This window comes from Protopterus annectens, chromosome 1.part0, assembly GCF_019279795.1.
Source record: "Protopterus annectens isolate FY-2018-M chromosome 1.part0, PAN1.0, whole genome shotgun sequence".
NCBI lineage: Eukaryota > Metazoa > Chordata > Ceratodontiformes > Protopteridae > Protopterus > Protopterus annectens.
Window position 1 is genome coordinate 467,052,316 of NC_056725.1, and position 14,153 is coordinate 467,066,468.

General features: G+C 41.3%; 1 protein-coding gene across 1 annotated transcript in view; it reads left to right on the forward strand.

The window, feature by feature from the left end:
* HSD17B10 (hydroxysteroid 17-beta dehydrogenase 10) overlaps nt 1-6,784 on the forward strand; it is a 147,515-nt gene extending 140,731 nt beyond the window's left edge. The window contains exon 5 of the mRNA XM_044060524.1: nt 5,995-6,784. Coding sequence (XP_043916459.1) covers nt 5,995-6,185 — 191 coding nt within the window. The 3' untranslated portion in view covers nt 6,186-6,784. The remainder of the gene's footprint in view (nt 1-5,994) is intronic.
* Nucleotides 6,785-14,153: the final 7,369 nt, after the last annotated feature.

Below are 14,153 nucleotides of genomic sequence, written 5' to 3' on the forward strand. Positions count from 1 at the left end.
AATTTCTTTAGTTATACTTATTTTGATTGCCCAATATTTCTGACAGAGTACTCTGCAGGGAATTTAGTTGGTCTGCCAACTCATTACATTCCTAAGACTCCTACTCCTAGCTACCTCTTTCTTCCCCGTCATGCATGCATTATTTGTTGTCTGCCTGAGAAACTTCTTTGGAGCCTGTTTGGGGTATAAAAGTACCCATGCAAACATTTCCAGGCAAAAATGCTAATTCTTCTAGACTTTGTTGCATGTTTGAGAGAGATGCATATCCCCATCCCATTGTTTCTTTGGATTGATTAATCCTCTTTCCTGTTCATTTCCAAACTCCCCTCTAGTTAATGTGCAGTGTTTTATATGCCCTAATAATTATCCCTTTAACAGCAACTTCTGTTCTAGATTCAACTGTAGTGTACCAGTGCAGGTGTTTCACTTAGGATTCCCTATCTCTTTCTCTTTGCCAGTACTCTATCCTTGATAGGCAAGGCAGTCTGTAGCCTGCATTTCAATTGTATTCTTAGACTCTTCCTATTCTATTAACTTTCCCCTCTATTTGTTCCCAGTACCTAGGTTCCTTTGCCAGTTTCATCCAGTAAATTCTAACCCTCTCTTCTCTGTACTGCTAATTGCAGTCCTCTCTATTGGTAGAATCTCCTTTCTCCATTCCCATGTTGGCTTAGTTTTTAAAATACTTATATATAAAGTAGCAGAATCTGTATGACTGGGAGAGCTCTTTCTTTGTCAGCCCCTTATTTGTTTTTTTATGAGGACAGAGTTTGCCCTCACTAACCTAGCCTTTCTTCCTAAGGTAGCTTCTGAAACAAACATGACACTCCATTTGTCAGTATTTTTCCCAAACCTGATGAACACAAAAAGTGTACATTCTCTATGCTCTAGATGTGCATAGGCTAACACGCTTCTACATTTACAGAACCTTTTTGTAAGGACCCACAGCGTTTTGTTTCCTTTGCTGTAAACAAGGTAGGTAAAGTTTCCAATATATCACGTCTCAGATGGCTTTCTGATTGCGTTGCTTTTATTTGTGCTTCACACACATGGCCTCTGTCAGTAAACCCAAGACTCATTCTGCCAGTGCAGTGGTAACTACTGCCTTTTTCAGGTGCTTTTCAGTAGATGAAACTCATAGCTGCTATTCGTTCTGTTGTGCACACCTTTGTAAAGCATTACAAGCTAGATTCCATTTCTGGGGCTAGAGCACCATTTGGTGTCCCTTTCCTCAAGGGTGGTCTCCTGTCAGAATACCACCACAGAGTTCAAGTAGCTTGAGATTCTCATCCATGGGTCAAATCAAATTAACTGAATAGGATACAAAAGTTATGTACTGTAACTCTAACTCTAGATCATTTCAAGGCTGATATACCGGCCTTCCCTCCATCCCCCCCTTCCTTGTTTCCTTGGACCTATAGGGCCCGAAGGATTTTGACTTTGCTTTGTTAAAATGTAAGTACTTGTCTCTTTTTACCTGTACGACTATTGATTGGGCATCATACTCATTCTGAGGTAACCCAGAACACAAAGGACTAATGGAAGTGAAAATCTTGAAGGGGTTTGTGGCTGGAGCTCTAAAGCTGCTGGGTTGAATCCGACAAGTGTCTTGGGGACCCATGGGTCATATTGGACAGACATGACAGGATCTAGCATTATGGTAAGTACTTTCATTTTATAGTACCATGTTGCCTTCCTTTGGTATTGCATTCTGCCTGCTAGCAGTTCTGCGTGTGTATTTAGAAACATCTGTTTTGTTGCTCTCTTTTGTTTTACCATGCAGTACATCTGAGGTCATATTACCATGGCTGCTGTGTGAACATTTCATGTCTATCTGCTCCACGGATTGAAAGCCATCTCAAAAATGTCAAGTAGTGATCAGCTTTAGGATTTCTTTTAATGGCCTTTTCTCAGAATCTTGACATCTCTGCAGTAGGAGTTTATGTACTGTGTTTATCATTGTTGTTTTAACTTTGTTCCATTACCTTTTGTTGGGTTACCTTCAGTTAATCAAGCTGTCATTTTATCTTAAAGTAAAATGTGTAAAAATTATCTAAAAACGCTTCCTGTAGTGTTGGCCTATAGTAAACATGATCACTTACAGCTCTGATAAAAAGGAAAGTTCAGTTATGATCATTGGTGTTAGTTCTTTTGTAGGTATATAAGTATTGCAGTTTGCTTTATCACATTGCACTGGATTGTGTAAGCTGGTGGTACACTTTTCTGTTCCCCCCTTTTTCTACTGTAGTGCAATGGTCCAGTCAGTGTATGTAAATTGGGGTGGTGAGGGACAAAGCCCTCTACATGGATGGTGTAGGGGGCTTGTCCCACTGCAGGAAAAAAAAATGTGTATATATATATATATATATATATATATATATATATATATATATATCATGCTGGGTGTAGGCAAAGTGCATTTTGATCAGTATTTTCACTCACCTGTATTAAATCAAATGACATGGACTCCTTTTATTATATGTAGATGTTTGTTTTACTGTATTTTATCTGGTCCATGTTTGGTGCTTAAATTAAAAGAACCTTAAATTGCAGTTGAAAGGGTCTCACTCGTATTGCACTCTTCCTTTTACAGAGAATTTGTCTCCCTTAACCCGGATAAATGTTAGCAGTCTCAATGACAGAGCAGCTGTATGCTATATAATGCAATAAATCAGATACTCTAACTGTATTACAAGTATCGCAAAAATAATCACTTGGAAAGAGTCGGCGTTTACTTGCCTCTTTTTCCAGGAGAGTAATCTAGCTGTTTGGTTCTTTGAGTTCATTTGATTAATCTGATCCAGGGCATTACTCTTGTCTGTCTCATGACATCCCAAACATTGGTAAATGTTTGCATTATTTTATTTCATCATTTATATTCAGCAGTCCAAGAATTAATCCACCAACAACAGAATGGAGTTAAATGTGTATATTTATTGCCAGTTGAAATGCACAGATTTCTAGGAAAGAACTTGAGTGAAGAATTCTCCTTTCATTTATTAATGTTATTCCTTGCTAAGACTAATAACACTGACTAAAATACAAAGTAGAAAGGACTTCTTTTTAAAGAAACTGCTTAAAAATATTTACTGGAACACCCTATACTGTCAGGCAGAAAGTGCTCCAGAATATTGGCCTGTTGATTGAATGCCCTTAAATCAATGTAATAAGGATGGGTTGCCCTATTAGCCTGACGAGCCTAGTCTGCAAGGCCATGGAACGTATCATCATGGAACTCCTAAACAAAGACATTGGTAACCTCCAGACTCTGGACCCCACCCAGTTCGGGTTTGTGAAATTCAGATCATGCCTTCTGAACCTGATCGACTTCTTTGAGGCAGTCACCAAAGCCGTAGACTAGGGTAAGGTGGTTCACGCAGCCTATCTTGACCTCATCAATGCTTTCAACACCATACCCCATTCTGGAATTATAGCTGAACTCACTAAACTAGGTATAAATCCCTACGTCACAAGATGGGGTGCCAACTGGCTCATTGACGAAATCCACACTGTAAAAGTTGCAGACTCCAAATCTGACTTCAAACCAGTGACAAGTGGAGTATCACAGGCTTCAGACCTGGGACCTCTCCTGTTTGATATCTACTTCTCTGAAGTACAGGCTAACACAGAAGGCCTCTGGCTAACAAAGTTCGCAGATGACTGCAAACTAGGAGCCATAGTATAGTCCCAAAATGATGTGGACATCCTACAGAAGGGCCTCACTGAGATGCCTGGTGTCAGAGGCATGGCCTCAAGCTCAGTGCCAAAAAGTGCATCGTCATTCCCTTTGGTAAAAAAACTCTGTACCCATGAACTACTGCATAAATGGCAGTCTACTTAATGCCGAATGTGTGATGAGACCTTGGGACCCAGGAGGAGAATAGTCTCTCCTTTGATAATCACATCGCCACATTAGACGGGAAATCCTGTGGCACACCTCATCACAAAAGGGTTCTCATGCAGGAAAAAAGAGGTCATTGTTCCCCTCTACTTGGCACTCAGACCCATTATAGAGTACAACGCCCCTTTTGAAATGTACCTCACAAGACATCAGCAGCTGAAAAGGCCACAGAAGTACCTCACAAAGAGGATTACTGGCCTCAAACATGTACCCTACAGACAGTCACAAAAAACTTCAGCTTATCACCTACTCTGAGGAGATCTCTGCCTAACATATAAAGCTATGTTAAACCCAGAGCTGTTGGACATGCTACACCTTAAGAAATCCCAATCCCTCCGAGCTACACACTCTAGGGACCTAAACCTTGTCACCACAATAAATAAGACATGTTGGAGGGATAGATTCATGTCCCAGAGACTTCCCATACTCTGGAACAAGCTACCCATCTATGTCAAGCAAAGTTCCTTATTAGCACTCTTCAAAAAAAAATCTTGAGTGGATGGGAAATAGGAAATACACCCCTGGGATCACTTCTGTGGCTCTGCTCGACAAGGGCACAGGAAATTAACTTTCTTGGGTGGTGTAAGCCAGGGAACCTTGTTGGCTAGGCTTACTTAGACCCTTGGGCCGATAGGGTCATAGGTAGGTACTAGGCTATGTATGCTGGCATAGCATTCAGACACTGTTGTAGTAGGTTGTGTTTCACCAGAAGTGTACTTTATTTTTTATTGAATTTCTGTTAGTTATATACAAGTAAAATAAGTATACATTGCTAATGACGAAGTGTCTCTGGCTAATATTCACATTACTATGGTACTTTTGGTCTTCAGCAGATCAGTTTGTACAGATTTGCAGTGTACCTGCTTCTTTTATGATATTGCAAGAGGCAGGCTAGGAGTCTCGCTCCTGTTGCCATCTGGGCAAAACTTAGACATGTACATTAAAAGTCTTGTAGCTAGATACATTTGGACTCTGACACAGTGTTGTCTTAACTATTCCACAGGGTTTAACTGCAAGGTGGAGATTGGTGCTACCTCTATCAATAACGTTTGCTGGGTTTCTCTTGATCTGTCTTTTGAATTATTAGTCAGTTTCACTACATTCTGTTTTGATAAATTGCTTTGTATTGCAGTTGTTACCCTAACAAATAGTTTTTCATGCTATGCTTTTTCAGATTTTCAATCTTTATGATCATGAGAGTGTTCCACACTTTATTTTGTTCATACTTACTCGTATGTAAAGTCCATATTGTGTAGTGAAATTATGAAGTACCTTAGACTGCATAGAAGTTGTTTCTTCCTCTGAAGTGTTTCATAATTCAGGTTCCGTTCCACAGTTTATTTTTGTGTCATCCAAGTACTTTTCAACTTTTTCAGTCTTACCTGTTTTAGTGAACACCTCCATTATTTCTGAGAAAATGTACACTCTTACTGGATGCAGCTATGAGTTAGTTATAATGGTAGAAGAAAGCATGTTTTGAGGAGTTTTAAAGGCAGCTAAAAGTTATCAGGTGTGGAGATAATTTGGAAAATCACAGAACAGTATTTCACACAACTTTTTCACACTTCCAGAAATGTACATGAGTGTAAATGTGAAAGCAAAGGTAATATATTATCAAAAAAGGAAATTGGCAGTGACAATACAGCACTTCCTTTTAGGACAGGATGACAGTTTCTGACTACATCTTTCTGAAAGTCACTGATGTGGTCTGCATGTCACTGCTTAATTCAGACATTAGCTTGGTGTGGGATTTTACTGGGTGGTCATAATGAATTTGTACATTTTGCTCAGTCTGAGTTTTATGCATGCTTTAATGCCTTAATGTAATAAAAAATGGTTACCATGTTAGCTTAAACAATATTATTGCCATCTGTGATCATAAAGTGATAGTAATGTTGGAAGGCAGTTTTGAATAGCATCAAACCTCCAGTTCTCTAAGATATTTGCAGCCCTTGAAGTTTGGTTTGACAAGGAGAATAAAATGGTTCCCTGCTTATTACAAAGTACAAGTCTCTATGCCTATTTGGACTGTCATACAAGAGTATAGATCTAGAAGTACAGCCAAAGACTCATCCTCTCTCTCTTTTTTTTAGGACTGTTTGCAACCCCTCTTCTGGCAACTCTGCCTGAGAAAGTACAGACATTTCTAGCACGCCAGGTGCCCTTCCCCAGTAGGTTGGGGAACCCTGAAGAGTATGCACACCTTGTACAGACTATCATTGAGAACCCAATGCTGAATGGAGAGGTCATTCGTCTTGATGGTGCTATCAGGATGCAGCCTTAATGCAGCATGTTGGTTGTGAAAGGTTGAGCTACATGTGTGGTAGAAACTTTTGAATGTAGTAGTGCTTCCCATGGGAAGCCTCAAATTTATTCACTGATAGTATTTTTTGTAATTGATGTTTTTCCTATGTCTTAGAGTTTTGGGATATAAAACAGTACTTAAAATGTTCCTTTCCCTCTCAGGCTTATGAAGACCACATGGCATGATTATGTATATGGTAATAGACAAGAGATCCTTCTGAAAGAGAAAGAAATGATTTCTTATACTGTTTTGAAGGTAGAAATTTAAAGCTGTGTTTCATTTTAATTTATTTGCTTTTCCTCTATGGTAAATGGCACAGTTGCTGCTCAGGCTGCAACATCCAGTACTGAAGCACTTTGCATTATTTCCATATCTTCTAGTCAGTGAACATCAAATAAAAGATTTTACTGTTTTTTCTATGACTTTTTAAGTAATATTTCATTACAGGAAAAATATGTGGAGTCCACTGTCTGAAAAACCCATACTGTGAATGTTTCATTGACCTGTCACTCTTTAATAATGGTAGCTGTTAAACAAAAATGATTAAATAGAAAAATCATTAAAATCTTTACTTCCCACTTATGACTGCTGTTTTGTTTGTAGATATTCCCGCAGATTTAATAAACTTGGTGTAGGCATAGTGTACAGCCTACATGGAAGTTACTGTGGCCATGTATGTGGTTCCCCCTCGGTAGCCACCATGCATGTCAATGATGGGGCATTACTGAGGGAGTGCCGTGGAACACTGTTATTGAATCAGTGTAGGAAGTATGTTGCGGTGTCCGCAGATGAGTAATACACCCCCTGCACTTTTAAAGTGCAGTATATCAATGTAGCATATGTACCAAATTTTATTTAATTTTTTTTGTTTGCACAGCATGTAACAATTGACACGTGTCAGACATCTAAAAATAGAAGCCGGATGCATTTAATTATGAATTCAAAGGTCATGTTTAAACATAGCTGAGTGGGTTAGCACGGTGCAATGCTCAGCAGTGGTTAAATGTGGCGGAGAGGTATATGTAAAGGTATAGCAGCATTCTACATATTCACTTAGCTAAGTGGATAGAGTTACGGCCTCCTGTGCAGTAGGTGCAGGGTTTGAATAAATATAAGGGAAATTAAGCAATCATTTTTGCAAGATAAATTATGCCGATTATTTTAAATCATGATCTGCTACGCTCAGCTAGCACCACTTGGCAGTGCTTGTCACCGCTTGGCTGGTTTGCACACTGCTAAGCAGTGCCAGTTTAAGCACTGCTCAGTTGAACTGAGCTAGTTTGGGTACTGCTAAGTGACGCGCCACACTTGCCAAATGGCGCGTAAGAGCGGGAAAAAGGGCTATATTAAGCTCGGTAGACAGGAATACACAATAACCCGTTGGAGTTCTGTCTCAGAGGGATGCACTGGCAGGTGTTGGAGAGAGTTTGTGCTTTCAGGCGGAGCAGTGAGTCCCTTGAGTCCAGGGTCACGGACAGACTCCTACTGAAAACCTTGAAGACTGGCTCATGCAGGGAGGTTACCGGAGCTCAGAGTATAAAACAGAGGCCTAGGACTGGCTGCCAAGGGACCTCGCCAGTGCAGCTGGTATCCCCCACACAGGTGAGCAGTGTCATCACCACCATGATGACCTGAAAAGTAGGAAGAGGGCTATCTTGGATGCTTGGGTCAAAGAATTCTGGTTGGACAATGTTCCACATATTTGTAAGCATGTTTACCTGTGTGTCACCAATATTTAATCTTGAATGTCTGTTAAACTGGTATGCATATTGGTGTGCTTCTCTCCTAACAGCTGCAGAGGTGAGAGCTTGCAACATGGAGGTGCATGCAGGGCAAATAGCCAGGTTACACTGTGAGTGTGGCGAGTACAGTTGAAGTATCCTATCTATAGTTAAATAAGGTGGAAAAAGATTAGAGCAGGAGTTAGTAGTGTACAAAATATTTGTAATGCAATAACTGTGGAATTACAGCTGCATAATGCCAACTGTTATGCAAGAAAAACTCAAAGTATTCCAGGAACTGCGTGTGCAATACTTGTGGAGCTATTTCTACCCAGTAACAATATATTTTGTACACCTGCGTTATATTTAGTTAACATATAGGTTACCTAGTATATCTGTCACGATTGCATTATATGCATATGTGTTCAACTGTCACTGCAGTGTACTATAACACTGTAGTACTACTACCAGGTTATAGTTTGTTTCCAGGTGAGCTCTAGGTAATTATCAGTCAGTCATATTGCAGCAGTGACTCAGTAGCTCGGTTTGATAAATGCTGCGTGCAAGTACATTTTTACACATACATACCAGTGTTAAAATCCAGTGCTGTGTACTAATAAATATTACTGATTCAGATATTTTATGACCGATATTCTCAACATGGGGACTACTGGTGCATGGTTGTTAGCCTGTATTATGTGTAAATAATTGTTTATTCAGATTTCACAGACTGTTGGTCATTACCACAAATTTGTTATTAATGCATAAAATGAAGGAAAAATGCACACTATTAATAAAATATATTAAAGTAAAATAAATAAAATGTGTACTCTTGGTATGGCTGTATGCCTGGTGTCATGGAAAGTTTGCTGCAGTGAATTACTACATGTGACTCTCACATGTCCCCTGCAGGCACTGCTACTGGATTCCATCCTCATGCTTGCCAGAAGTATTATGGTAGCAGTCACTTATTGATTACAGATATCCTTCTCTCCCCAGGAACTGATGGCAAATAGCTCATATTTTGTTTTTTTTTGTTTTTTTTTCAGATGTCCCAGACTGTTGAAACCATTACCACCAATGTGCTTTTAATGCAGAAAATAAAGGAAATACCTGAAATAGTAACATGTAAAATAAATAAAATGTGTACTCTTGGTATGGCTGTATTCCTGGTGTGTCTTGGAAAGTTTGCTGCTGTCGATTAATACATGTGATGCACATGTCCCCTGCAGTCACTGCTATTGTTTTTTATCCTCATGTCTGCCAAGCAAGGCATGACAGTTGTGTACTCTTTTTACTGTACATATGCATGTCTCTCAAGTGTCATGCTGTCACAGAATGTAGTTAGTGTTGAGTAGTCCCTCTGTCACAGATGTATCATCGACGTGGTTATATGCCAATAGCAAAGTAACAGTACATCAGCCCACAGTACACCATGGTATTTATATAGGCCCGCCCTGATGTGCAAGTGTTCTTTGTAGTTGTGTACCTGCAGGTATTACTGCTTGGCCCATAGTGTCCCATGCAGATAGCTTGAGAGGTATGTACGTGCTACAGCAGCTATAAGACACATTATACATAAAGGACAGACCTTTAAAGTAGGTAACATTACTGTAGTCAACGATATAGCCCATGATGGTATTAATGGACTGTATTTCTCTCTCCTCACCCCTTATCTTCATACATTTGTTATTGTTTTATATAGTTTGTGGTTTACTATTAACATGTGGTGTTCCATAAACTTTTTGTTGGGGCACGTGTTTTATTATTGTTATGTATTACTATGGTTGGATATTGACATATCTTGTTGAATTACCTATTCTGTTGGCCTTGTGCCATGATTGTTATTGGCTTGCTGTTATTATACTGACCTGTTATATATTTTGATTCACATAATATGCATTGAACTATCATGAGGTTATTTGCAATGTTCTGGCATGCTGTCATTACTAAGTGGTTTTGTTCTTAACTCACCTAATTGTATTGGTTTACCTGAATAACCACAGCATGTCAGGGTAGGCTGGTTACTGGTGATCTGCCTACTCTACCTCAGCCGGCCATGGCACCGGGTCTCAGCACATCTGGAACCCAAGCCAGTGTTGCCCTCTGCTGTCCCTGCACCACCTTCAGGTGGAACCACTTCAGGGGACAGGGCCCATTCCCCCCCACCCTCCAGAAGAGGGGGCAGAGGGGGGTTGTCACCCAGGGTCAGCTACCAGCTATGGTGCACAGGATTATTCATGGGAGTTCTGTACCCATGAACTACCCATATAGGCAGCAATCTACTTAACACCGAATGCGTGATAAGAGACCTTGGGACCCAGGTGGACAGTAGTCTCTCCTTTGATGGTCACATTGCCACAGTAGTCAGGAAATCCTTCTACTTAGCAAACGTCATCATAAAAGGGTTCTCATTCAGGAAAAAAAGAGATCATTGTTCCCCTCTACTCGTCACTCATTAGACCCATTATATAGAGTACAACCCCCCTTTTGGAATGTACCTCACAAGACATCTGCAGCAGCTGGAAAGGCCACAGAAGTACCTCACAAAGAGGATTACTGGCCTCAAACAAAACCCCTACACTTACCATTTCAAAAATCTCCAGCTTTATTCCGTAGCATCGCCTACTCCGAGGTGATCTCTGCCTAACATATAAAGCTATGTCAAACCCAGAGCTGTTGGACATGCTACACCTAAAGAAATCCCAATCCCTCCGAGCTACATGCTCTAGGGACCTAAACCTTGTCACCACAATAAACAGGACATGCTGGAGGGATAGATTCCTGTCCCAGAGACTTCCTATATTCTGGAACAAGCTACCCATCTATGTCAAGCAAAGTTCTTAATTAGCACTCTTCAAAAAAAATCTTGAGTGGATGGGAAATAGGAAATACACCCCAGGGATCACTTCTGTGTGTCTGCTGGACAGTGGCACAGGAAAATAACTTTCTTGGGTGGCGTAAGCTATGGTACCTTGCTGGCTAGGCTTACGTAGGCCCTTGGGCCGATAGCCTAGTACCAACCTATAAATAGCACCTGCTCCAGATTGAGGGCAGACTCTACAACCTGGTTGGGCCTGGTGGCCCTGGTGTCCAGCCCTTCAGCACAGCCACCTTCAGAGCGGTGAGGGAGCAGTGCTGACTGTCCAAGGATGGGGATCTCTGTCACACTGCTGCCTTCTGGAGGCACATGCACCTCAGATTCCAAAACACCCTCCTAGTCCAAGTGTTTACCCCCCTTGTGTCGCACACTGCCCCTGTCAGCTGTCTTGTCTGTCTGCAAATGCAATCTCTCCTACCCAACTTACCTCCCCACACATACCTACACCCCTCCCCCAACATTCCATTCTCTCCAAAAAAAAAAAAGTGAGCACCTGTTCCACAAAAAGAAAATATCGCCCCATACATAGCTATCCATTTCGCACACGTGTCCAGCAGACGCAGCTAATTATTACATTCAGTAATGAACACATTTATATTGCCCTCACCCATTTCTCTGTGCTGTGAGACTCCAAATTGTGTAAAACCTGCATAGCTGTTGCTGTACAAGAAATGGAGAGCTGTGGTACTTTCCTGCACAATCCTACCTGCCTTTCAGTATGTTTTCCACCTGCTTGCCACCAATTCACCACTGTCCTAGCACCTCTTTTTCTTTTCTTTAATAATTTTTAGCGCAGGTTTACACTGAGCTAAGAGGTATGCTGCGGAAACCCACTTAAGTGCTTAAAAGTGCCTTAATGGTTTTGTGTGTTTCTCAGTGTTGGGCAGACAGCAAAATAATCACCCCTGCCACGTCTCAACTACAGCATAGTGCATTAGCCCACTAGGCCACTCGGGTGGGAATTGAAACGGGCGTTTCCAGCAAAAAGTACAGATTGCCACTGACAGACTGCAGGTACATATAATGGGAAAAATGGGTGTGTACCTGGGACTGTGATGCAAACACTACACCAGTACACAATCAAATAAATAATAGATATACGTCAGGCCCTGTGATACCAGGCATACCTGTCAACTGTACAGATTGTTGCAGAATGTCCAGAGTTTTGCCTGCTATTTTTGGCCTGGGTTTCATAACCTTGTGCATTACTGGCAAAGTACTGACAAGTCATCAAAGATTGAGGTTCGAACATCATGACAGACAAGTTTAACACTTCATACTCTTCAGAAAACACATGCTAATGCAACACCTGTTCTATCCACATTCTACGTTTGTAAGAGTAACATGTTAAGATTGACCCTATTTTTGGCATTTGTCCCACTTTTAGTTATGGCTTTCTCCAGATGTCTTGCTGTAAGTGGTTGAGAGGTATGATAGAAGGTAATTGTTCCCTTTTATCAACATCTTCAGACATACCTGCTAAGGCAGCAGTGGCAAAGTACATATGTACAACTGGGACCCTGCTGCACAACAACTGCCTTTGAAAGCCATGCATATAATGATGGATGCAGATGTGTGTTGCACACTATGTATGCACATATATCTTCCAAATACACCTGCTACAGCACTGACTCAGTAACCAGTCTGTTAAATTCCTTGTATGTAGTATATTTTGCCACCCACAGTCCTGGGTTCAAATCCACTGTGTTGCACATCAATTACATTCTGGTGGACATCGCAAGTAATGATGCAATTTTAACCCATACAGGTTGCTGCTACTGCATTAACTACTGCCCATGTTTGCAAGTCAAAGGCCTGTAGTTGGGTATGCACTCCACATATTTCTACAGCCAAACTATATGCCACCTACTACCCTGTGATTGGCAATGTTACATAACAGATGTACATTACGCACATGCCTTGATTGGACTGTAAAGGGTACCCTTACCCTGGCTGTGCTGTGATAACACATATGACATTGCTGCTGCATTTACATCTACAGCTTGTTGTCCTCCAAAGAGGTCACACTTCCCCCTGTGTGTCCTAGGCTGCAGCTGCAGCCTGGAACATATGCAGCTGTATGTTGAACTAGCTGCTATAGACCTACCATACCTCAACCCCCTAGAACAAGGGATCCAGGCACAACCGTGCATGAAGGGGGTCACAGGTCCCAGCAACAGGGACATATTTCACAGTTTGCCCCTACAAATCTAGTGAGCTAATAGAATAGCAGCTAGTGCATCAGCATGCATAGTCTGATGGGTATGACATCTCACATTCACATGTCTCCCTCTCTTTACTGACCTCAACCCACAATGTTTACCACTGAACTGCCAGATGATCACAATGTTATGGGACAATAGCCAAACATCTCATACAAAACTGTGGGGCATACCTCAGAAATCTCAACAGCAGACAGTATTTGTACCTGTCCTCTGTGATGTAGTCTCCACACCTAACTAATGACAGTCTCAAAGTCTAAGAAAGGGGCCAAGGCCTTCATGAAAGCCTTAAATATTGCACTGTGGTTTCATGTCATTGGCTAATGAAAGTGCAACCCAGCTGTTTTGGATGCAGGTAGCAAGTCTGAGGCACAGATTGGTGCATAGCCAATTGCCTGTTGGTGAGTGGTACCTACAAAAAGAAATCAACTGCCTATGGGGAACTGGTGTGTATGTTTTGCTCACACAGACAATTGTTTTGTAAGCTATTTTCTGAGGAACACTTCAAAAAAGGAGTACTGCACTCTACCAGGTATGTAGTAGATGTCTCCATGTAATGGCATGCAGATGGTAGGATGCAGGTATGGGGAATAGGGATTACAACAGTAGGCCTGTCATACATCTATGGTATGGACATAGTTGGTGATGCTCCAACAGTTACAGGCAAGCCTCACAACTGTCTCTGCTTTGAGTCATATCCCAGTTCTGCCCCTGTTACTCCCTCTAACAATGGTTAGCTGTTGAAGGAAAGCTAGTGGAATCTGTGTTAGACATAGTGACACTATATAAGCATGTACACTCCTGTAACATCAAATGATGTACTATCATTCACAAGCTCTGTCAATGCCACACAAAAAGTGTTGCCATTCTACAGGTGTCCGTAACTGCTGCTCCTGATGTACCCTGGCTTGGTCACTGTTTTGTACACATTTGTCCCTCGTTGGTTGAGAGCTATGGCTAACATACTTGTCAACCCCCTACAGCAGGGATTCGATCATAGCCAATAAGTAATGGGGGGGGACACAGGTCCAACCTCCGTGACAGGGGATGCATATTGGCCATTCAGTTTAAAATTGTGAATACACTTACAGATTTTACTGTGGCGTACATGTTTTCTGAGGGA